Genomic DNA, 24,707 nt, shown 5'->3' on the forward strand with positions numbered 1-24,707 from the left:
AAATATGAATTTAATTGTGAGAAATTAATTAATAGAGATTAATTAATTAATTTATATTTAATATAAATTGATTTGAAGAGGAGAAATAATGATTTTGGATTGAGTACTCAAAATTACAACATAAGGATATTTTGGTCATTTCACATGATGACATGTGCCATCATGACACATGGCATCATATAAGCTTGCCATTTGTCTTCCTATCATGTAAGATGATCAAAGTCAAGATTAAGTCTAGCTTGACACTTGGCTTAATGTGATTGAGTCAATTAAAAATAAGATGCAATAAGGTGGTAACATGTGACATAGGGTTTAAGTGACTTAATGACCTAATTATATAAAAGGGAAAAGAAAAGAAGAAACATAACACTCTTATTCTCTTCATCAAGGTGGCGGCACACCTCTCTCCCTCTCCTCTTCATCTTGTCTCATCAATTCAATGAGAATTGCCCAAAATCCTTTGAATAAAATTGCTAGAAATTGTTTCTAGTGTCCTATACATACATACTACCTCTCTACAGGCAAAAACCCAATTTATAATTGATTGGCAAACGCTTGAGAAGCAAATTGGGGGCTGCCCATTGGTGATCTTGGTGTGGACAAGCTAGAGGGACAACACTTGGGTCCTAGGTGCTTTATAAAGGTGCCAATTACATCCATAGTGCATCAAAGAGGTTAGTGCTCTAACTTCTTTTTTAAACTAGGGTTTAAATGAATTAATTTGTTAATTCACAATCTTGAATGGCAAACATAAATCCTAATACATATTAAAAGTGTTTTAATATGTAATTGAACATTGAAATTAATTAGGCACATAAGAGATGTGGTATGATGCATGTAACCCTAGAAGAAAATTTTGAAATTCAATGCTCTAATGAACTAATCAACATGCTTCCGCTCCTTCACACCCTCCAACACAGGTTCTGAGATTCTCACACCCATATCTAACACAGGTTCTGAGATTCTCAAACCCATATTTTCTTCCATTGGTAATTCACCAACTATTAACTCCGCCTAAGTAGTAGAAAGTCAAAATTATATGTCTTGAGCTGCATGAGTGAAATTATGGTTTATGGGGCAGGATTATGATGACCACTTGGTTAAAAATGCCATAGATATAGCTTTAACAAATAGAGCTAATTGGACTAAGATTGATGCTCAATTATGTAGTCTCTTGTGGCATTCTCTAGACCCAAAATTACTTAATATTTTTTAGTCTTGTAAAACCTGTTGCAAAGTCTGGACTAAGGCAAAAACCTTATATACAAATGATGTGCAGTGTATTTATAAGGTAATATCAGATATGGTTCATCTGCAGTAAAATCAACAAGATATATCTAGTTATTTGGGACAGGTAGAATCACTGAAAGATAAATTTAATTCTATCATGCCATGTACTGATAATATTTCTAAGCAACAGAGGGACAGGCTCTTCATGGTTTTGGCATTGATTGGGCTAAGACCTAACCTTGATTATGTTAGAGACCAGATATTAACTAGTCTGGTTATTCCCACTCTAGAGGATGTGTCTGCCAGGCTTCTACGCATCTCACTCAATAAGAATAATTTATCCGGAATTGAATCTTCAGTTTTAACTATAGAAAGTGAAAACCAACCGAGACAAGGTACTTATCAGAGAGGCAAGAGTAAAAGGCTCCATTGCACTCATTGTGATAAGAGTAATCACACTCGAGACACTTGTTGGGCCATTCATGGTCAATCACCACGCCCCATTCAGTCAAATAATGTGGGCCAATCAACTGCTCATGTGGCTCAATCCCGTGAAAATGGTATTCTTCCATTACCTGATGGAAAGGATCAGGTGTCAGATTCTATCCTATTAACTGGAGCTGATTACAAGGAGTATTTGCAATATCAAACAGCCAAACAACAATCTTCTAGCAGTGCTCATTTTGGTAATTCCTTTGCTTGTCTAACACAGTCTTCGCTCACTAGTCCATGGATTCTAGACTCTGGTACTTCTGATCATATATCCGGTGACAAAAGTCATTTCTCATCTCTAGTTTCTCCACCGGTTTTGTCTAAAGTTACTTTGGCTAATGGTTCACAAACTTTAGTTAAGGGAATAGGAGAAGTAAAAATTTTTCCATCTATTCCTTTAACCACAGTTTTGTTCAGTTCAAAATGCCCATATAATTTAATCTCCATTAGTAAATTGACTAAAAATCTCAATTGTTCTGTCACCTTTACAGCTGACTCTGTTGTTGTGCAGGATCGGAGTACGGGAAAGATGATTAGAGTAGGATGTGAGTCACAAGGATTGTACCATCTTTCTACTTCAAATTCTCCAGTTGCTCTTGCCTCTACCACTTCCGCTAATCTTCTTCACAATTGTCTGGGTCATCCGAGTCTTGCGAAATTGCAAAAATTAGTTCTTTGTCTTTCTAATTTATCTTTTTTTGAATGCGAGTCCTGTCAACTTGGGAAAGAAAGTCATGTTTCCTTTCCCAAGCGAGTCAATAATATGGCTACGTCCATGTTTGAAATTGTCCATTCAGACATTTGGGGTCCAAGTTGTGTCGATACAACTTTGGAATTTCATTATTTTGTTACTTTTGTTGATTATTATTCTCGTTGCACTTAGTTATTTTTAATAAAGACTTGTTCTGAATTATTCTCTATATTTCAAAAATTCTCTACTGAAATACATAATCAATTTGGTATTTCTATTAAAATACTTCGTAGTGACAATGCAAAAGAATATTTGTCTACTCCCTTTACTCATTTATTATCTTCTCAGAGTATTACTCACCAAACTTCATGTGCTTATACCCCTCAACAAAATGGGTTGCCGAACAAAAGAATCGTCATCTAGTTGAGACTGTCCGCACTTTACTCATTCACCATAATGTTCCTCTTCATTTTTGGGGAAATGCTATTTTTACTGCTTGCTACTTAATTAACTTAATGCCTTCTTCTGTTTTGCAGAATCAGAGTCCTCATTCCATTTTGTTTTCCGACCAAGAAGCCCATCAGTTGTCCCTGCGTGTATTTGGTTGTATTTGTTTTGTTCATGATCACACTCCTAGCAAAGACAAACTTCAGCCCAAATCAATAAAATGTGTCTTTTTTGGATATTCTAGACTTCAAAAAGGTTACAAATGCTATTATCCACTTACAAATAAATACTTTGTGTCAGCTGATGTAACCTTCTTTGAAACATCTCCCTATTTTTCCTCCAACACCGCATCCAAGGTTTTTATTCCCACCGCCTGACCAGTTCCTACTCTTCCTCCACCACCGATCAGTCCACCACCTCTACACGTCTACTCACGTCGTCCTCATCCTCCCACTAACACCATTGATGCTCCTTTGCTTAATATAGGTACAACACCGGCTCCTAGTGATTCTTGCCCTCCTTCATCTTCACCTATTCCGGTCTCACTTTCAACAGACGATGTTATTTCTCATTGCTATCCGAAAAGGTATTCATTTGTCTCGAAATCCTCATCCTATTCATAATTTTGTGAGTTATCATCGTTGGTCTCCTTCCTACTATGCTTTTGTCACCACTTTGTCTAATGTATCCGTACCTAAGACTGTTAGAGAAGCTTTAGAACATCCAGGATGGTGTAATGCAATGGTTGAAGAGATGACTGCTCTCCATAACAATGGCACTTGGGATTTGGTGCCACTACAGAAGGGCAAATCTACTGTTGACTGTCGATGGGTTTACACAGTCAAGGTGGGGCCTGATGGCCAGATTGATAGACTTAAAGCTCACCTTGTTGCAGAGGGATATACTCAGATCTTTGACCTCGATTACAGTGATACCTTCTCTCCTATGGCTCAGATCTTTGACCACGTCTACTCACTTCCGCTAATCTTCTTCACAATCGTCTGGGTCATCCGAGTCTTGCGAAATTGCAAAAATTAGTTCTTTGTCTTTCTAATTTATCTTTTTTTGAATGCGAGTCCTGTCAACTTGGGAAAGAAAGTCATGTTTCCTTTCCCAAGCGAGTCAATAATATGGCTACGTCCATGTTTGAAATTGTCCATTCAGACATTTGGGGTCCAAGTTGTGTCGATACAACTTTGGGATTTCATTATTTTGTTACTTTTGTTGATGATTATTCTCGTTGCACTTAGTTATTTTTAATAAAGACTTGTTCTGAATTATTCTCTATATTTCAAAAATTCTCTACTAAAATACGTAATCAATTTGGTATTTCTATTAAAATACTTCGTAGTGACAATGCAAAAGAATATTTGTCTACTCCCTTTACTCATTTATTATCTTCTCAGAGTATTACTCACCAAACTTCATGTGCTTATACCCCTCAACAAAATGGGTTGCCGAACGAAAGAATCGTCATCTAGTTGAGACTGCCCGCACTTTACTCATTCACCATAATGTTCCTCTTCATTTTTGGGGAAATGCTATTTTTACTGCTTGCTACTTAATTAAATGAATGCCTTCTTACATTTGCGTAATCAGAATCCTCATTCCATTTTGTTTTCCACCAAGAAGCCCATCGCTTGTCCACTGCGTGTATTTGGTTGTATTTGTTTTGTTCATGATCACACTCTGCAAATACAAACTTCAGCCCAAATCAATAAAATGTGTCTTTTTGGATATTCTAGACTTCAAAAGGTTACAAATGCTATTATCCACTTACAAATAAATACTTTGTGTCGCCTAATGTAACCTTCTTTGAAACATCTCCTATTTTTCCTCCAACACCGCATCCAAGGTTTTATTCCCACCTTTGACCAGTTCCTACTCTTCCTCCACCACCGATCAGTCCACCACCTCTACACGTCTACTCACGTCGTCCTCATCCTCCCACTAACACCATTGATGCTCCTTTGCTTAATACAGGTACAACACCGGCTCCTAGTGATTCTTGCCCTCCTTCATCTTCACCTATTCCGGTCTCACCTTCAACAGACGATGTTATTTCTCATTGCTATCCGAAAAGGTATTCATTTGTCTCGAAATCCTCATCCTATTCATAATTTTGTGAGTTATCATCGTTTGTCTCCTTCCTACTATGCTTTTGTCATCACTTTGTCTAATGTATCCATACCTAAGACTGTTAGAGAAGCTTTAGAACATCCAGGATGGTGTAATGCAATGGTTGAAGAGATGAGTGCTCTCCATAACAATGGCACTTGGGATTTGGTGCCACTACAGAAGGGCAAATCTACTGTTGACTGTCGATGGGTTTACACAGTCAAGATGGGGCCTGATGGCCAGATTGATAGACTTAAAGCTCACCTTGTTGCAGAGGTATATACTCAGATCTTTGACCTCGATTACAGTGATACCTTCTCTCCTATGGCTAAGATTGCCTCTGTTCGCCTTCTTATTTCCTCAACTACCATCCATCACTAGCCACTTCATCAACTAGATATCAAAAATGCCTTTTTACATGGCAAGTTAGCTGAGGAAGTTTATTTGGAGCAACCACCAGGGTTTGTTGCTCAAGGGGAGTCTGGATTGGTGTGTCGCCTACGGCGTTCTTTATATGGCTTGAAACAATCTCCGAGAGCATGGTTTGGACGGTTCAGTACTGTAGTCCAACAATTTGGAATGTCTCGGAGTGAAGCTGACCATTTAGTATTTTTCCACCATAATGGCCATGATAAGTGCATTTATCTCGTTGTTTATGTTGATGACATTGTTATTACAAGAAATGATCATGTTGGGATCTCAAAACTCAAACGACACTCGTCCAGTCATTTTCAGACTATGGATCTTGGGAAGCTAAAGTATTTCTTGGAGATTGAAGTGGCACAATCCAAGACAAGTATCGCCATTTCTCAAAGGAAATATGTTTTGAATATACTGACAGAGATGGGCATGTTAATTTGTATACACGCAGATACTCTTATGGATCAAAATATTAAACTTGTTCCTGGACAGGGGGAGCCATTGGAGGATTCTAGTAGATATCGGAGATTGGTTGGAAAACTCAATTATCTTACAATCACACGCCCAGACATCTCATTTGCTGTAAGTGTGGTCAGTCAGTTCCTTCAAGCACCATATAGTAGTCATTGGGATGCAGTTATTCGGATACTCAGATACATTAAAGGAGCTTCAGGACAAGGCCTATTATATGAAGACAGGGGTCATTCATAGATTATAGGTTACTCAGATGCAGATCGGGCAGGTTCTCCTTCAGACAGACAATCTACTTCAGGATATTGCATTATGATTGGAGGTAATTTGATTTCTTGGAAAAGTAAGAAGAAAGATGTGGCTGCTAGGTCAAGTACAGAAGCAGAATATCGAGCTATGGCTATGGCAACTTGTGAACTTATATGGTTGAAACAAGAGTTGAAGTATGGGGAACTTAAACGCAGCTAATCTGTGACAATCAAGCTGCACTTCACATTGTCTCTAATCCAGTGTTTCATGAGAGAACGAAACATATAGAGGTTGATTGTCATTTCATCAGACAAAAGATTGAATCTGGGTGTATTGCCACTAGCTTTGTTAGCTCAAATGACCAATTAGCAGATATCCTAACAAAATCTTTCAGAGGCTCTCGGATTGAATATATTTGTAACAAGCTTGGAGCACTCCAGCTTGAGGGGAAGTGTTAAGATATGTACTATAAATAGCTAGGATGTGTATCTGTAGTAATTGTGTGAATATATTTAAGTGCTAGAATCGTGGCTATAGTTACGTATTTAATTAGGATTGTATTTCCTATTTAGTTGTCCTATACAGATTATAAATTGACACCATTGGCTTGAAGGAATAATCAAGCTCTTCAATCATTCTCAATATTCTTCTTCTGTTCTATTTTCTCACAATGTAGAACAATAAATGCAACGGTACAAATACAATAAAATGGTAAAAGGAGGGGCAAACTTAAGATTATGTTAAGAGGGAAGTAATGAGGAAGAACTTAGTGGTCCTAGATCTTCTGAAGATGTGATCCTAAATAAGAAAAAGAGGACAAAATTATGCATTTCATAAATTGCAACCAAACATTGGTTTCCATTTTGCTTCCATAATAACAAAAAATGAAAAAAGGCAACCTGAAACAAATAGAGCCTACAAGGCCCAATATCATTAGATTATAGGACCATTTGAAAGCAAAATTGATAAGTCCAACACATTGCCAAACTTAGGTTGCACTTGGTGGGTTTTACACAGCTTCACTTTTGTTTTTTGTCTAGTTTGCAGGGAAATTATATATATCACCCCCCCCCCCCCCCCCCAAAAAAAAAAAAAACAAAACAAAAAATAAATAATAATAATAATAATAATAATAATAATAATAATAATAATAATAATGATAACAGGGAGAGAATGCAGCAGATGCACAAGTTTGGGACAAATTAAGGAGAGAGAGGAGTACAGTATTTGTAGCGGCAAGATCATTGGCAACAACCCATAGATGAATATAGCAGAATCAGTGAGGAAACAGACAAAATCAAGGCTTTTTGAATATGAATAATGATTTACAGTGAAAATACTGGTTTTCAATTGATCTCATCAAACGAGACCAGATCGAACAAAGAATGGTGGCAAAGAAAAAGAAACCAAAAATTAGATGAAGTAGGAAAGGTTTCTGCTATCCGTCTAGTTTAAAATTGTTGTTTCTAAATTTCAACCATGCCATTTCACACATGTTTCATGCCCACTTCTGTTTATGCCATCTTGGCATAGGATACACATGGCAAAGTTTTGACTCTGAAAAACACAAACTGACACTGCTAAAGAAAATGGAAAATAATATTACATAAGATTTGGAACTATAGAGAGAATAAAGAATACGGATTTGTATAGTAGACCAACACTAGTACAGGGACAAGGTCAACCAGACGTTTAAAAACAGAATTTAAAATTGGAAATGCCCAGTATTGCAGAAGATTTACCAGTTGACTTTTATAGGTCTATAAACATAACCACAATTATTAACTTGATATCAGTACTCAAATATGTTGCAAAGAAATGCTAATTTTAGACTTTCAAATCCCTTTAATTTGAAAACTCATCAAGATGGTAAAGTTATATTGCTTTAAAGAAATGCTACATAAAGTGATTATCAAAATTTTGATATTCCTAAAGGCTTGAAGATTTCCATAAGTCCTGCTTAAATTTTAGAATGGCAATAAATCACCATCATGATTATAAACACAAACTAGAACTTCAAAACATGTGAATTTTTAATAACTTCTATATTATGGTTTAATACTTCATTTTCACGTCCACTAGGTGCTAGGCCAATGAAGAAACCTGAATTCGAGGAGAAAAGATATATATTCAGCCTTTCTAGGGACTGGCCGTTATTTGCAAATGCTAAGGAACCACAAGAAACAACAGAGATGAAAAGGGAATCTAGATTAAACTGCCAATACTGATCAATTTCAGACTATGATTTTGAGAAAGGAAATAGTCAACTCAATGTAATAGATATGTGCACAAGTTTAACCAAGAAGAAGAATAAAGTTCTTACAGAATAGGAGAGGCTTTCAAAAATGCACGTGCCAGCGCAACACGTTGCTTCTCACCACCGCTTAACTGGAAAAGAAAAGTTTCTTGATTATTCAAAGCTCAAGAGTCCACTGACATGCAAATATTTGCCCTATTAATTGGAATATTTATTACAAAATATCTTTTGTTTATTGTGCATTGTATTTACCACACAGATTCCCAAATCATACACATATAATAGTCTACCCTGCAACATTCTCATCATTTGTGTTTTAATATCTGTCATCACAATTTGTAGGAGTCATTCTACCAACAACGAAGACATAAAGTTACTATGCTTCCATCAATTAACGAGAACCAGTCAAAAATTAATAATTTGCCATACAATAGTTCACGAGTCCAAATTAATTTGGAATTAAAGCTTAGTTGAGTTTATATGATATTTATTTTATGGGTGAATTACATTCATAAAAACTTGACTTTGCACTAAATCTCATTATTATTACTTCAACTTGACTCTTAAAATTCATTGAACTTATGTCGTTGCAATTAGATCACTCAGACCACATTCAGGCCAAAATGTTGCAAGAATGTTGCCAAAATGCTGATGGGGCAGTCAAATTTGTTGCTTTTATCCAATTTGACTCAAAATATGTTCCTTCAAAACTTGCAATAAACTTGAGAGAGAATTTAATTTAAACTTTAAAAGGCCAACATTTGGATGAAATGGAATTATTAAAAATAAAAAATAAACAAAAATAAAAAGAAGAAGATGAAGAAGAAGTTTGATTGCCATGTCAATGTTCCAACAATATTTTTATCAGAAAGTGGTCAGGTGACCTTAATGCAACTACATGATAAGTTCAGTTGTTTTTATGAGTCAATTGAAGTGACAATGATGAGATTCAGTGCAAAGTCTGGTTATCATACATGTAACTTACTCCAAAAGTTCAGTCCATGATAAATGTATGCAGTGCAGTCCAACACACATCAAGGAATAATCCATTTGAGAACTTTCCAGGTTGTGTGGTTGTTAATGCCCCTTGCAATTGCAAAACCACCATTCTAAGCAACAATTTCAGTCCATGAATTGTGTACAGTCCAAATGAGCTGAAATACAACTGCAATGGAATGACAATGGCCAAAAACTGAACATGTCAACCACAACAAATGGAAACCTAGGCCATCTTATTCTCAAGATAAGGCAGGTTAGAATGAATGTGAATTTTAGAAAGTTAGGCCTGATTACACCTTCAACTTGTAAGCATTAAGGGAAAACACAATGTTATTTTGCAGTCTGAGCCAAAGTAGCTTTTCTCCTTGTGGTGTATGAACAGATGATTAGCAGTTAAAGTTAATCCATTTCTTACTGTGATCATTTTGACAGGCATGCAAAAATTTTAAACATAGAACATTGCCTCAGCCAAGGACTTGAGACAGGTGTCCTACAACCATACCTAATAAATGCATATTTTTGGTAAATCAGTAGACCTCTCACCTTGAGCCCTCGCTCCCCCACCACAGTAGAATATTTCTCAGGGAAATTCAATATAGTGTCATGGATTGCAGCACGTCGAGCAGCATCATACACCTAAATATGAATAAGTACAAAGCAAAATACAATCAACAGTAACCAACATTTCATATTTAGCAGAGTAAAAAGGCAAAAGACATACTTCCTCTTCTGTTGTTGAAAGACGACCATAATGAATGTTGTGAAATATCGTATCATTGAATAGTACCTGCACATTAAGTAAAGAGTAGCTCAGCTCAGCTCATCAACATCACAACTGAGTTGCTCAACTGAACTTACTGTGTCTTGTGGGACAACACCAATAGACCTTCTCAGACTCTCCAGTGTAACATCTCGTATATCTTGACCATCAATTTTTATCTGTCAAGCAGCAAACAGCACTTCCTAAGCTTGGCAGAAGTTGGGAACAGACCAAATTGGAATATAAAAGTCCAGACTGGTTGCAAGGGAGTGATAAAAAAAAACCAAGGAAATTTTCTTTTCAATATATAAGATTCCATTAGAAATTATTTAAGAGTAAAAGAACAGAAAAGAAGTGCTGCAATCAATTGGAAACCTAAGGTATTAATGATGAATGTATTAGTTCTTACACTTCCAGAATCAGTGTCAAAAAACCTGAAGAGCAATCTAAGAATAGTTGACTTGCCTGCAAGCATATATCAATTTATATGAATTAATAGTGCAGCAAGGTAACTAATGAACAGGCATTCCTTAACGCAATGCAAGAGTATCATTTAACACAAGTGCATACAAACAAATTTCACTTTGTTAGGCATCATAATAACAATTGCCTGATTTCACAGGAAAGGGAAACTGGAAAGAACATATTAACTTGTCTTTGCTCTTTATTAGCAAAATGTTGTCACACCAGCCAGCAGAAAAGGGTAGTCTAATAGCTTGCCGACCATTTAGACTGTTGGGAATCCCACCTCAGAAATATATCAAATGAAATTGCAAAATATAAATGGTTTGGAGGCAACATTGAATTGGCTAGTCATTTTAATGTGTAAAGCAGCTCAATCATTTGCACAAGCCCGTATTAACATGAATTAATGTATAATATGTCTAGCACTCTCTCCAAAATTTAAAATGGTATCAAAATCCGGTTTGGATTATGGGTTTCAGCTGCCCATAAGACTGTATAATTAATTGTGTATTGGGTTAATACTAATTAATTATCAAGAAACAACCATGTGGTTGCACTTGAGAGGGGAGTGTTACACATCCCACACCGAAAATCTATGAAATGAAATAGCAAAATATAAATAGTTGGATTGCAATATTGAATTGGCTAGTCGTTTTTGACGTGTAAAGTAACTCAATCATTTGTACAAGCCCATATTAAAATGAATTAGAGTGTAGTTTGTCTAACACTCTCTCCAAAATTTATCATAGACAAATTAACTGCACGTCATCACCTAATAGTATTTCATAAATTAGGTGCGGAAGAACAAGAAACTGTTTACATGGTAAACCTAATTTAGGTATTGGTATGTAAACATTCAGGCAACTCCAGCAAATATCCTTTTACTGTGGCTTGGAAGGCATATGAATAAAAACCAATAGATAAAATTTTCTTTCAAGATAATTGTTCTGATGAAATAAAAAAATGATGCAGAACTCTGACAAACCAATGCCTTACCACTGCCACTTGTCCCAACAATAGCCACACTTTTTCCAGCTGGTACAACAAAAGATATGCCATCAAGAATCTTTCTTTCCACCAAGTAACTGTTGCAAGTTCCAACTACAGCCCATGAGCAATTAATAACCAACCAACTTATTAGACAGTACACTGATCGATAATGGTATGATACTGAAAGTTGGCAACATATTTTAAAAAATAACAATGATTAAAAACATACTTCTAGAGGTTCTTCAGGAAAGGAAAAAAATAAATAAATAAAAAGAAGAAGAAGAAGATGAAGAAGAAGATCTTCTGGAGATCTTTCTTAGATCCAAAGGCCGCCAATCGAAAACTAATTGATAGAATAATATTGTTTTGAGAAGTGAGCACAATCTGACAAGCACTGTGAACAGCATTTTTGGGTTTTACGTTTCGTTCTATTTCACCATATCCCACATGTTCACACCAGTAATTCAGTGAAGAGATACTTGGTAAACTCACTAGACTCCATGATCCCTAAAACTTCTCTAGCCCACATTTTTAGTTGATCAGCTCATGATGTTACAAATGGCATCTAAAATTCTAAATATTGTAGCCAGGAATCTTGCATATAGCCTTTTAACACTACACTAACATCATGTTGAGATCACATCTAGGGTTAGAATTGCATAAACAAAAATTCCTAAAAGATTCAAAACCTCATTCCTTCTTGAAAGAAAATGCACGGCCACTTTTATAGACTTCAAATAATCCTAGTTCCCAATGCAACCTGTAATAGAAAGCAAAGAATTTTTTGGAACCTAAGCTAATAGAACATGTTAAAATATGTTAAAATATTAAAAGATTACTAGTGAAATAAATTTAGGAAAATTTAGATTTGTCATACCTTGAACTCCTAGGATTTTAAGAAAACATTCATTGATTTGATATCATTGAATAATTAGTAACCCCAGTATCTATTATCCAATTTGAAACTTAAAGTTCAATCTATTAACCCTATGCCAATAAGCATTCTGGTCAAAGATAAGCCATTTGTGGCAGCTGTTCAGGTTTTAATTTGCAGTTATCCTGCATTTACTTGTGTTTTCATACTTTATTATGCAATGCTATTTGCTAATCTTTTGCTTTCCTAGAATAGACTTTTGATAGGTTTTACATTCCTTTGCTTCATATTACATCAAGAGTCTTAAAAATATGGAGGTTTCAAATAGTAACCATACATTAATTCATTGCGGAGAGTCCAATAGTCTATAAACTTAAAAGACTGGTTTACACTTTTTTTAATTATTAATGGGTTAAATTTAATATTGCTAACACTTGAACCCAACCTTTAGTTTCTCCATTTAAACCAAGTGACATTGATAATGGGCTAGGAAAAAACTAAAAATGATGAGGCTTTTTAAAATAATTTTATATATTTAAATAATTAGAATTTAATATTGGCATTTCTTTTCCCTTATTTTTCAAATTAAATTTAATTTTGTCTAAGATATTTCAATGTAATTAGAAATCTTAGCATAAAAAATTAGTCAAGTTCAAATCACCTTCCAATTAGGAGCTGCATCAAAGGAACATGATTAGAGGTGCTACCGCCCACTAATAATTAAGACCATTACTGAAAATTGTAAAAGAAGTCATCACTATTAAAAAAGGGCACTTTTTTTGTTAGTAGCCATAAATTTAATAATCACAATCTCTTAAAATTGGTTATTATAAGTATTTTCAGTTTGTGAAAGAATTGCTAGTTGAAAAACATGATCTTTTTTCCTCTTTTATTCTTCCTTTTCTTCTTTTCTATCTCCCAAGGCTGCCCACAGTATTCACGTTTATGTCAACTATTACTCGGTGAACAGAAAGTTTTTCTCTCTAGTTAATTAATTACAACCCTAATCCACAAACTTTTGGTACCTTTATTTATTTTAACAAATTAAATGCCTCCTTTGCACCCTGAAGCCATAACTCCCATGCATATTATCTATTTGTTCCACCACATAAACAATCAAAACAAACATCGAAAATGCTAAATTTGATGCTGCTGTGACCGGATTTTTCAGTTTTAGCCAACAAGCAATTTTCTTTTATCCTTAAACTCCTTTGTAGTAAATACAGAAATGAAATTCTCATCCCAATTCCTATGCCCTTAAACTTAGTTTTTAAGCACTAGCTCATCACAATCAGTTCGGACAGATTTATTGGAATATGTCCTCCATCGCTATCACTATGGCCCTTATTAACATGCCTTCGACCCTAAATATCAAATTTTGAGTGAGCATATTTTTCAAAATAATATGGTAAAATATAAGTTTTCTTTTTCTTCAGTCCTTCAACAAAGAGAGTATACAAAAGCCAAAGGTTTGCTGCAATTAGATCCTTCCATGCAACCCCAGTAACTTTGCTAAAAAATTTCTCCAAGTTTCAAATAGGGACAAGTACCAAAAAATGTAAGAGGTCAGCTATCAGCAAAACCAAATGATTTCAGTTTCCACTATATCACATGAACCAAATTCTCCTATGCCTGTAGACACCTATTTTTGCACCAATGTGCATATGCACAGTTTGAGTGTGCATGGAAGCTCAATGATGAAACCTGTGGCATTTGACACGTATGGACATGAAATGTAGCTCTTACAAAGCAAATGACTAATTCAAAAGGGGTTTTAGTGATTTAAAAACGAAAGTTAGGATTGGAAGAATCAAAAGGAATCAAAAGGCCTACTAGGGTTTGTAATTGGGCCAAGCTTAGGACCATACTAGGCCCTCAAATCCCTAGATTTCGGTCCATGCTAGTCCATTACTTATCCATTAGGGTTTGTAGTCTTATCTAGATAGAGAAATAAGACTAATGGGCTAAAAGGATGGTTAATGGTCTCATTAGGGTAACAACTAACAAGTGTGCCCATTAGGGTTTGGCCTTGATAAATTTCGGCCCGTGGCCATCCTTGAGGCTTGCTTTGGTCTTATCAAAAGCTCTCACAAGGATAAAATTTTTGAATTGGGAGACAATTAGGGGTTGCTTGGTCCCAAAGAAAAGGATAACGACAAGGGTTACTTGATCCCAAAGTAAAGGATTTTGGGAAAAAAAATTGAAGTCCTTTTTCTTATCCTAACGTTGATTAGGGTCAATCCTAGTTGGCTAGGGATAAACTTAAGGTATTTAAACATATCTAAAGGGAAAGGGACTTGGTGGCTGGAAATTACAAGGGGAAGCTTACTAATTGAAATAGGGTTTGCTAAACCTAATCGAACTCCTAAGGTTTATCCTTAAGGTCTTGGAGCCTATAAATATATCATAACACATCTCAAAAGGGGGAAGCCACCAAATTAGAGAAGCTAACTGAAAACGCAAAGCAAAGGGACAAACAAATTGAAGTCAAAGGGTTGAACCAAACCGAGAGCTAGGGCTCTTTGGGAAGTGCTAGTTCCACTTTTAGGGCTTTTGAGGTAGAAGGAATTGAAGTTGCAAGCTCCATAGCTTGTTGAATTCTTGTTCTAGGGATTCAAAAACTGATTCTAATCAATTAGAATCATAGCTTTAGTCCCTAAATGTTCTAAATCACCAAGCTACAGTTAAGAGGATAAAATCAAGTTCCAGATTTCCAGGGTTTTAAAGGGGTTAAAATCACCAAAAGTCCTATTAAATAGTGATTTTGGTTCGAATAAGCAACTATTTTGTGTTCATAAAAGTCCTCATATCGAAAAGATATGTTTTCAAGGGCACTTGAATTTCACCAAGTATGCACATATATTATTTAGCGAGGGATTTGTATCTCTCTTTCAACATAGATTTAAAGGTTATGGGTTAAAAAAATAAAAAAAAAAAGGAGATATTTTTCATGCTCATGATTAGTTTAAAAGATTGACTTCATGTTCATATTAGTTTAGGCATTCAACTTCAAGTCCATGTTAATGGGAATCAATTTAGGGTCCATATGCATGATTTTGATTCACCTTACATTGTTTCCTTCAAAATTGATTTCATGTTCATATCTATGTTAATTCATTTTAATTTAATGCATTTCAATAGCACGTTTGACTTTTAAGGTACTGAACTTTATTTTAAAGTAGTAGAAAGTGCATTAGAAACATTAGGAATCAAAGAAACCGAAAACCCTAGCCTTGGTGTGGAGGTCAAAGCATTCTTGACTCAAAGGGTCATTGCTTTGTTCTATTCTATGTTCCTTTGTGTATTTTTTATCTAAATCTATTGGTTTAGATTAATTTTATATATTTTGGTCGTTTTAAGCATGTTTTATACATCTTGAATTGAGCAGTTACCGGTTTAATATAATTTGTTACTTTTGTGTACTAATCTTTGTATAAGTGTCAATTAAGTGTCCCTTTGGCAATTCTATGAAGTTTGTGCGTTCCTTGGAGGTTTGAAGAGAAGTGATGATGGCATATGGAGGCATTGGCCCAAAGGAGACCAAACAAGGGCCTCGGCCCCCTTCAAATGAAATTAGGGTTTTGAAACCCTAAGAAAGCCAAATGGATTAGTTAGCATTTTCTTTGTATTTTATTTTGGTTGTAATTTTATTCTCCTCCCTCTTTCTTTAGTTGAAGGTTTAAGTGTTTTAAAGGGTTGTTACTCTTTTTTTCTCCCCTCATTCTTTAGATTTCTATTTTGTTTAGATGCATGCTGAGGTTCAACTCCTATGTTGCTTTAATATTTATTTAGGCTAAACTTCTATTTTACTTGAATATCTATTTAGGTTAGAAACATGCTTAGGTTAGATCTCTATCTTGTTTAAATGTATGTTTCATTTAGAACTCCAATGTGAATTAAATCCTAATCGACTTTGTGTGCAATTAACCTAAGAACATGCTAATAAGGCTACTTGCAAGTGAGACTAACCCTAAAAGTAGAAACGTAGCACGATTAGGACTCTTTAATTCAGTTTGACCATGAATGAATGGTTTACTTGTTTATGTGCTTTCATGTGTGAAGACACAACTATCATTAACTACATGAAATAAAGGATCAATAACAAAATATTAAAAGGGATTGATTATATAATAAAGTGGAGGCCGATTTAGTTGCAATAAGTTGTAACTAGTAATCTCGAACGGAAAGGGTGGTCCTACACCCAATATCCGAACCCGTCCATTGAGCTATGTTTATGAAGGATTTTGGTACTCTGTAAGGGATAAAGTAGTCACTCATTCTTCAATGTCCTGGTTAGTCTTCCCGAGTGCCGAATTCTTTTGTTTTTATATGTTTCACCCCTTCCTTTGAGAAAGAAGATCAAACAATTCCCAATCATGGACCTTACAAATCGAATCATCCATATAATATACAAAAAGAAACTCCAAATATTTGATATCTTGGCATATTCCATGCACTATGGTAGTACTAGGAAAGATAGTGCTAAACCAGATTGGGGTCAAATCTAAGCTGATCACAGTATCTAAACTATTCACAATTTTCTTGTCCAAGTAAAGGAATAGATTAGCACTGGATCGCATACTAATATGACTATATTAGAAATATAATTACTTCAAGTAGAACCTAAGAATACAACTAGAGTGAAAAATTGAAAATCAATATTAGAAGATGTACAAATAGTAATTTCAGTTATTGATTCTGGGAAAGCTAAATGCAAGTGCTAAACAGATGATACAAAATAATTATGATAATGGCCTGCAAGTAAGACATTAGCTTCGTATATGGATTTGTGAAACTATTAGATTTCCAAAATATTTTAATAACTAAGAGCACCATTTTACCTGAAGTGCACGTTCTCAAACTGTATGCTACCCCGATTTAACTTAAGAGGCTTTGCAACATCTTTATCTCTAATATCAGCTCTCTCCTGGATAAATCATTATAAAGAAATTATGTAACAAGTGCCAAAGAAAATACACACAGAAAATTGTAAATCAAGAAAATACACACAGAAAATTGTAAATCCCTTAGATCAATAAACCAATCACTTGTTGCAAGTTGCAATGATCTTAATGTATTTTTTGTGCTTCTTATTCTTTGATGTTTAAGAAAAACAAGACAAAAGGAAACAAAAGATTTGTCAACTCCTGCACTAAAAGAAAATTGTAATTAGTTCCTTGAAAACTACCTCAAGTAATTGAAACATTGACTTCATGTCAACAAGACTCTGTATGGTCTCACGATAAACACTGCCGAGGAAATTGAGGGGGAGGGATAGCTGGAAGAGTAGCCCATTCACCATAACCTGCATTTTGACATTTATAAATAAGAACTTGTATTATCATCAAGTAACCAATTTACCAGAGTGTAAAGCTCTACAAGAAGTGATTGTATGAAGAAGTTTTACCAAATCACCAACTGTCATTTGGCCATTCATGATCCCATGGGAACATAAAACCATAGCTATTGATAAAGCTGAGCTAAATATCACATTTTGGCCAAAATTAAGAAATGCAAGACTTCGTTGTGTTTTTAACGCTGCACCTTCATACCCTGAAAAATAGTCCTTATCAAGTGAGAAGAAAGAAGTAAAACTAAAACAATATAAATTAGCAGAAAATTTTGTGTGTGTGTGTGTGCATGTATCATAACATGAAAATTTTGAGTCTGCCACAGTACATTGCAGCACAATGGACAATCAATGAGTTAAACAACTTGTTGTTTGGCTGCAAAATATCCACCCAAAAAAAAAAAAGCACTCAAAAAATTAAGTCTTTTATAGAGAGATTACTGGTTGGAAATAGACACTTGCCCGTGAAATGATAGCAAGAAACTAATTTTGCAAGTTGAAGTGAAATAAAACAATAATTACAATATAATTAGCATAAAAAAATTTAAAAAAAAAAAGATTGAAAAGAAATGAATGAAACATTTTGCATAGAAAGCTTTCACCTAAGAATACTTGGATGGGTGCATCTATGTTGTCAAAGACAATAATAGCATATAAAACCATGAACATTATGGAAAATCCTGTCTATAAATAATACGCAAGTAATTGCAAATCTACATAAAATTATTTTGGTTTTTGAAAGTCCCCAATTTGTTTCAACCTAATTTAAGGTTAAGTTGGTAGAATAGAAAATCTTTTGCAAAGAATTTACAAGCCTTCCTTAGTTCCTTTCCAATGTGGGCACAGATATCAAATTATGAGTTTCACCTTTTTGTGAATGATCAAGTTAATCTGACAAACCTGTATCAGTTTTCAGTTTAACCATTTGTTTGTTCAGTTCATGTTTAACATCTATGGAGAGAAGGGGAAAAACTAGAATGCTTAAATTACTTACTCTTTAAGAACTCGTCATATTTGTCTGCTTCAAAAGCTTCGTTGTTGAAATATTTGACAGTCTAGGAAATGGAATTGAAAATGGATAACAAAAAAAAAACATTAAAAAATATTCAAAAGGAACTGAAAAATACATAACCCAAAAAATGGAGAAAAAAAAATTGAAGTCAAAGGAAATGAAAACTAGATAACCCAAAAAGATATTAGAAATGAAACATTACAATCTCACCTCATAATTGATTAGAGAATCTATTGCTCTTGTATTGGCATCATTGTCCGCTTTATTCATGGCCTTCCTAAACTTTGTCCGCCACTAGAAATGAAAAGGAAGGGTTGCCACAATGGTTATCAACGTATAAAGTTTCACTAGCTTAAGAAATGAAGGCAAAAGAAAATGAAGGAAGCCCATTCTAATCCATCCTTCATCACCAACCCCCTAAAAACTATATCAAAAAAAATTGCATGGTGGCTTTTACATATCAAAAAAAATTGCATGGGTGGGTTTTACATTACATGGATTTAAATAACAGATGTAACGACAATGAAGGTTTTTGGAGGGCCCCTTACCATTACTCTTGTTACCTAACATATATATTCTTTTCAAGTAGCAACCATTACCAGCATTACGTAATAAGTAATGGTTGTTATTTGGTCATTAATCATTACCCTTTAAGTAAGGGTTACCACACTTTTAGACTGCCAAACCCACTCCCCACCCCACCTTCTTTTCAGCGACCTTTCTTTCGTTTTGTGCATTTCTTCAATCCACTTGAAATTAATTTTACATTTTACTTGGTACAAAGAGAGTCAATACCCTCTTAGACACTCCTTTTGGTGACGATAAGGTAAGTTCTCCATCCTCTACTCTATTTTGTGCTAGTTAACTAAGTTTGTTGTTCATAATAATTAATAAATATAAAACATGGATTCCATGAGTTTATTTTTTATGTATTTATGCTCAGTAGCAAGTTGGATTCTTAATTTAGTTGGTTCTATTGATATCTGTTAGTTTATAGCATTTTGTAAACATTATTGCACAGTGATAGGCCATTCCCATTACAGTCATGTTACAGCCACAACAGCCCCATTTCCGTTCCACACAATTGTGAACATTATCACAGCTCCAACCGCAATTTAAATCCATTTAACCCAAGGAAATGACACATGAGTATTTGAAGCCAGTTTGGTTAATTCTAGAAATTGAATGCAAATACTAAAATGGGACTTCAGTCAATAGTTAGGAAAACAAGGAATCCAAAATTTTTTGCTGATATTTCTACATTGTACACTATTTAATTTAGACAAAAATTAAAATCTGGTTTTGAGTACAATTTATAAAACTATCATTACACTATATGTAATTTAAACCTTTATGTCATTTGTATTCCCATTTCATATTTGGATGATCCTAACAGACCATAGTTGTGAAGCACTAAAGCACAAAGTTATGAAAGAAAACAAAAGAGCACCCATACCTAATTATTATTATGAACCTACACAAATCTGGTCACAAAAAATCGGCAGAAAATGTTACCTGTGTCACAGACAATGTGAAAGCAACATATGCAGCAACTGAAAGTGAAGTGATCCATGCAAAAGGAGCTCCAAATTTGTATGCCAAAATGCCTGATACCATAGATATCTGAAAGGATCATATTAGAAATCCATTAAAAAATGTTTCGAAGCAAGAAATTGCATGTATATTGTATAAAGACATGCAGTTTTGATATGTTGATGTAATGACCAAGGAAATGAAGGGTCCAGCATGGACAGATATTGATCGTCCAAATCCCAGAACATTGTCATGCCTACTATAACTATCAGAAAGCAAAATGAACTAAAGGCCTTGGTCAAAAAGATGAGGGGCATTCATACCTCCAAGACAGTTGGTACAACATTGAACACCATTGAAGAGAGAATAAAATTGATTGCTCGGCTGCCGCGATCAATTATTCTATTTAATCCACCAGTTTCTCGACTGGAAAAAGAGTGACCAAGTGCAAACAGAAGAAATGTAAGTCAATTGCCAAAAGCACCTTATATTTAACCAAAGCAACTTATATCATTGCACACAAATACCTGAGATGAAAACGGAGGTCCAAGTCATGCAAATGTGAAAACACCTGCGCAGTGAAAACTCAATCATATGATGTAAGTAAGATAGAAGGGACCATAACATAACATCACATCAGAAAAAGAACAAACATCTTAAGCATATGAAGCATGCATGAACCCCGACATAAGCCAAAAAAAAAAAAACGAAACATTAGAACCAATGAATAATTTACCTTTCTAGAAACTTGACGGATGGTTCGCAGAGCAACCTTAGAGAACACGGCAGTCCTCAGTTCTGCAAGAACAGAATTTCAACAAAAAATGAATGGAAGATGCCAACTTTAACTTGAAATTAGCAAGTTTACATTAAAAAATATATACCATTGAAAGCAGAAGCCCCAGAGCGGGCAATGCCATAACCAATGAGAACAGATGCAGGGGTTGCAAAGAGAGCAATGAGAGTAGAATTAGCAGTAGTGAAGGAAGCAAGGGCAGTAGCATTGCCAGTAGCAGTGCTCAACCAATCAACAGCGAGCTTAAACAGGAAAGGGACCTGAACATTCAAGACCTTGGCACCCACTAGAAAGGCAAGAGCAGTGATGACCCTTAAGCGAAATTCGAAGTTATCTTTCATCCACAAGTAACTAGCAAGGGTACGAAGAATTTTCATGTCTGCAACATGTTTCTCTTCTGATTTGGTAGTAGCAATCGATGATTTAGCTCCATGGTTCTGATTAGCATTAGGATTACTAGGAGCGGAGGTCGAGAACAATACGCGCCCATTCAGCATTGCACTCTGTTCAAAGAAAATTCTATAGTACAGATTCAAATTGGGCAAAATCAATTAAACGGAAAGAACAATACGAAATCTAGACAAACCGGTGGCCTGGAAGGGGCAGATGAAAACCCAGAATCGGATAGGAAATTTTTGAGATTGAGAGGTCCAGCGGAGCTTGTTCTGCTTCTGAGATTCTTCCATGGAAGGTACGCAGAGGAGGAACCACTGATAACACTACTGCTGCTGCTTATGCTCCCACGCAGAAGAATATTGTTCTGGGCTAAGAGAACTGGTTTCTTGCAAGAGCCATTGCGTAAGATTAGCTCCCGCGTACTAAACCTAAACCACTTTGATGCTCCCAACATTCTTCGTTCTTGAATGCAGATAAACAATAGAATAGCAACTATTATCCAATTCCAAATCGATATGGGCGGCTGTCCGTGGTGTTGGTGCGGCTGAGATTGAGCCCGGGGGACTAGCTTCGCTGCCTGCTTTGGACAAATGGTGTCGCCTCCGGCTAGTACACAAATTTTACTATTTAAGTGATTCAGTTCAAATGGGACTATTATTTTATTTTATTTTATTTTTCCGGCTCCTCGTTTCAATTTTTAGTTTTAACCTTGTTATTATGCATTTAACCGCTATTTTGGTACACATTCAACGATGGTACACATACCATGGCAGGAAGGATCAAAAGGTCATATCACTGTACAATCGATTGAAGAGCTAATTCTTGCATTGTTTCTTAAGGGTTAAATCCATAAAATATAACCCCATAGTCAATATTTTGACTTTTCAATATGTAAACTAGACCCCTTGATATAATTTAAAATGAAATTATATGACAAATCAAACATATTCATTCAAATTTGTATAAGAAAAGCTGCTTCACATCAATCGCATACCCTCTTTATAACTCAACAGAAGAAACCTTGGAATATATGCTTTTCTTTTCTTGATTTTCATCAAGGAAGGAAGGGTTTGTGTTTTTTGCAAGATGGTGGATGTCAATGCAACGGACTTTTAAGCATTCAAATAATGGAAGGGAATTGCAGTTGGCATGTCTTCTTTGTTGGAACATTTGAAAAGCTCGAAATGCTTTAGTTTTTTATTCAATTTTTCCAAATCCCTTAATGTTGTTAGAAAAGCTCATAATATTCTTGAAGATATGCAACAAATTATGGTTCCCAATCACATTCTTAGTGTTTTTTCATATCAAATGTCTTCTCGTTCCCTTAAAGGATGGACGATCCTACTCTAGGGGGTCTTCAAAGTAAACGTAGATGTTCTTTCAATAGTCCTTCTTTAGAGACAGGATTTGGAGTTTTGATAAGAGATTTGGCCAATCATATAGTTGATGGTTCTTCAGCAGTTTTTAGTTGCATTTCTCCTTTTGTGGCTAAAAGTTATAGCCTTCAAGCAACGATTTAGTTTACTACTAATAGGGGCTTTATGCGTTGTGAATTTGAATCTAACTCTCTTTAGATAATGCAGTGGTGTTCTTCTTCTCTGCATCTGTGTTCCCTGGGAGATGTGAGCGTTATTGACTAATATCCAGCAGTTATTATTAGTTTTCCATTATACTATTAAGTTTATCTTTCATTCTGCTAATCAATGTGCAAATTGGATTGTTTGTAATGTTAGAATGGGATGCTTTTATGATGGGTGGGTCTCAAATCCTCCTATCCCTTTAGCATGTCTTTTAGCTAAAGATTGCGTATCTGTTGGTTTAGTTGAATGGAAGTGATCCTTTTCGATTAAAAAAAAAAAAAAGATCACGTGCGCACGTGACATAAACGTCCGTGAACTCCCTGTCATCTCATGCTTTTGAAACACTTTAGCAAGTGATGCTACCTTCCTTCTCACTCACTTTATAGCCATGAATAGAAAAGTTTGTAGTAAACTAGCTAATTTTGTTCTGTGGAATACTTTAATCGAGCCCCATCACTCTTGCACAACTCAAGCAAGGCCGCAACAGAATTTTCTTTGCCTTTTGGAGTCCCACACCGCATAATTCCTATTAGCCTGCAACAGCCATAACCATTTCAATAGTCCTGAATCTTAAGGCTAAAACAAATACTCAAAATAGCTCATCGACTTCTTCATGTATATTTCACTATAACTTCACAAGATGCCAATGATTTTATGTGGATATCTTCCTTTATTGTTCATTCAAAATCTGAGCATATATTTATATTTCTTTAGCAAAAATCATTTCCTATAAAATGCTTAATCCTTTTTAAGAAATTGTGTTATTCATATACCTTTTTAAGATTATGGCTATTCTAAAAATGTTCATCTTTTTTTTTTTAGCATTAATTTCATTCTTATGTTTAAAAATGACACATTGTTTCTAGCAAAAAAAGTTTTTTTTTAGAAGGTGTAACACCCAAAACCAACTTACATTATTCCCAACATTGCTAATCAGATTAGATTCTAATATTTACAATGGTATTTTATTTAAATATTGTAACGACTCAAATATGGAATCATTACCAGCGCTAAAACTTCGATTAGTATACGGATGTGAGGCATTTGAATATCCAAACCGTTCATTCGAGTTATCGGTGGACTACATTAGTTATGTTGGGTTGTCAAGGAGAATAAAGTATATTATAATCATGATGTGGACTAGTCTATGTTTATGCCTCTGTGATATACATGGTGATTTAAGAACACAATATAATGGTATTTGTGATGAAGTTGGGAATGAGAACTTGGTTATTGTTGTGTATGGATATGTAGTTGATGTTGACATAGTTTATGACCATAGACAACCAGCAACATCTAAAGCTAAGACGAAGCAACTTGCAATTAGTTTGGCAAGCATTGGTGTGCCTATTGATGCAAGAGTGAAAAGTATAAGAAAGCTTTCAATTGACAATAAGAATAACAGGGGAAAGGATTTTATAATAGAAGTTGGCTATAATGAAAATAACTTTGAATTCAACTTTGTTCCAAGCTTTGAGGATAGTTATAAGGACAATGATGATTCTTTGCCATGTGAACTAGTAAGGATGGATAATGATGAGGATGATTTATGAAGTAACAGTTATGGAGATGGATCG

The 24,707-nt window shown here is 35.0% G+C and overlaps 1 protein-coding gene across 3 annotated transcripts in view; it reads right to left on the reverse strand.

Moving 5' to 3' along the window:
- Positions 1–22,203, reverse strand: part of LOC110654176 (ABC transporter B family member 25, mitochondrial) — a 38,176-nt gene extending 15,973 nt beyond the window's left edge. Inside the window, exons 1-18 of one of the 3 annotated variants that reach the window (XR_002494687.2) lie at positions 21,741–22,203; positions 21,243–21,657; positions 21,095–21,156; positions 20,886–20,929; positions 20,682–20,784; positions 20,341–20,448; positions 19,036–19,119; positions 18,808–18,868; positions 17,871–18,016; positions 17,652–17,768; positions 17,305–17,390; positions 11,596–11,684; positions 10,544–10,599; positions 10,233–10,313; positions 10,096–10,161; positions 9,918–10,010; positions 9,361–9,540; positions 8,442–8,506 (exon numbers count right to left, since the gene is read on the reverse strand). Coding sequence is in view for 1 of the 3 variants with exons in the window: in XM_021810077.2 (XP_021665769.2) it covers positions 8,442–8,506; positions 9,918–10,010; positions 10,096–10,161; positions 10,233–10,313; positions 10,544–10,599; positions 11,596–11,684; positions 17,305–17,390; positions 17,652–17,768; positions 17,871–18,016; positions 18,808–18,868; positions 19,036–19,119; positions 20,341–20,448; positions 20,682–20,784; positions 20,886–20,929; positions 21,095–21,156; positions 21,243–21,657; positions 21,741–22,004 (1,940 nt within the window). In the remaining 2 variants the exon portion in view is untranslated. Of the gene's footprint in view, positions 1–8,441; positions 8,507–9,349; positions 9,541–9,917; positions 10,011–10,095; positions 10,162–10,232; positions 10,314–10,543; positions 10,600–11,595; positions 11,685–17,304; positions 17,391–17,651; positions 17,769–17,870; positions 18,017–18,807; positions 18,869–19,035; positions 19,120–20,340; positions 20,449–20,681; positions 20,785–20,885; positions 20,930–21,094; positions 21,157–21,242; positions 21,658–21,740 lie in introns of all 3 variants that reach the window. The other 2 variants (XR_009144703.1, XM_021810077.2) reach the window with 2 other exon arrangements.
- Positions 22,204–24,707: the final 2,504 nt, after the last annotated feature.

This window comes from Hevea brasiliensis, chromosome 16, assembly GCF_030052815.1.
Source record: "Hevea brasiliensis isolate MT/VB/25A 57/8 chromosome 16, ASM3005281v1, whole genome shotgun sequence".
Classification (NCBI taxonomy): Eukaryota; Viridiplantae; Streptophyta; class Magnoliopsida; order Malpighiales; family Euphorbiaceae; genus Hevea; species Hevea brasiliensis.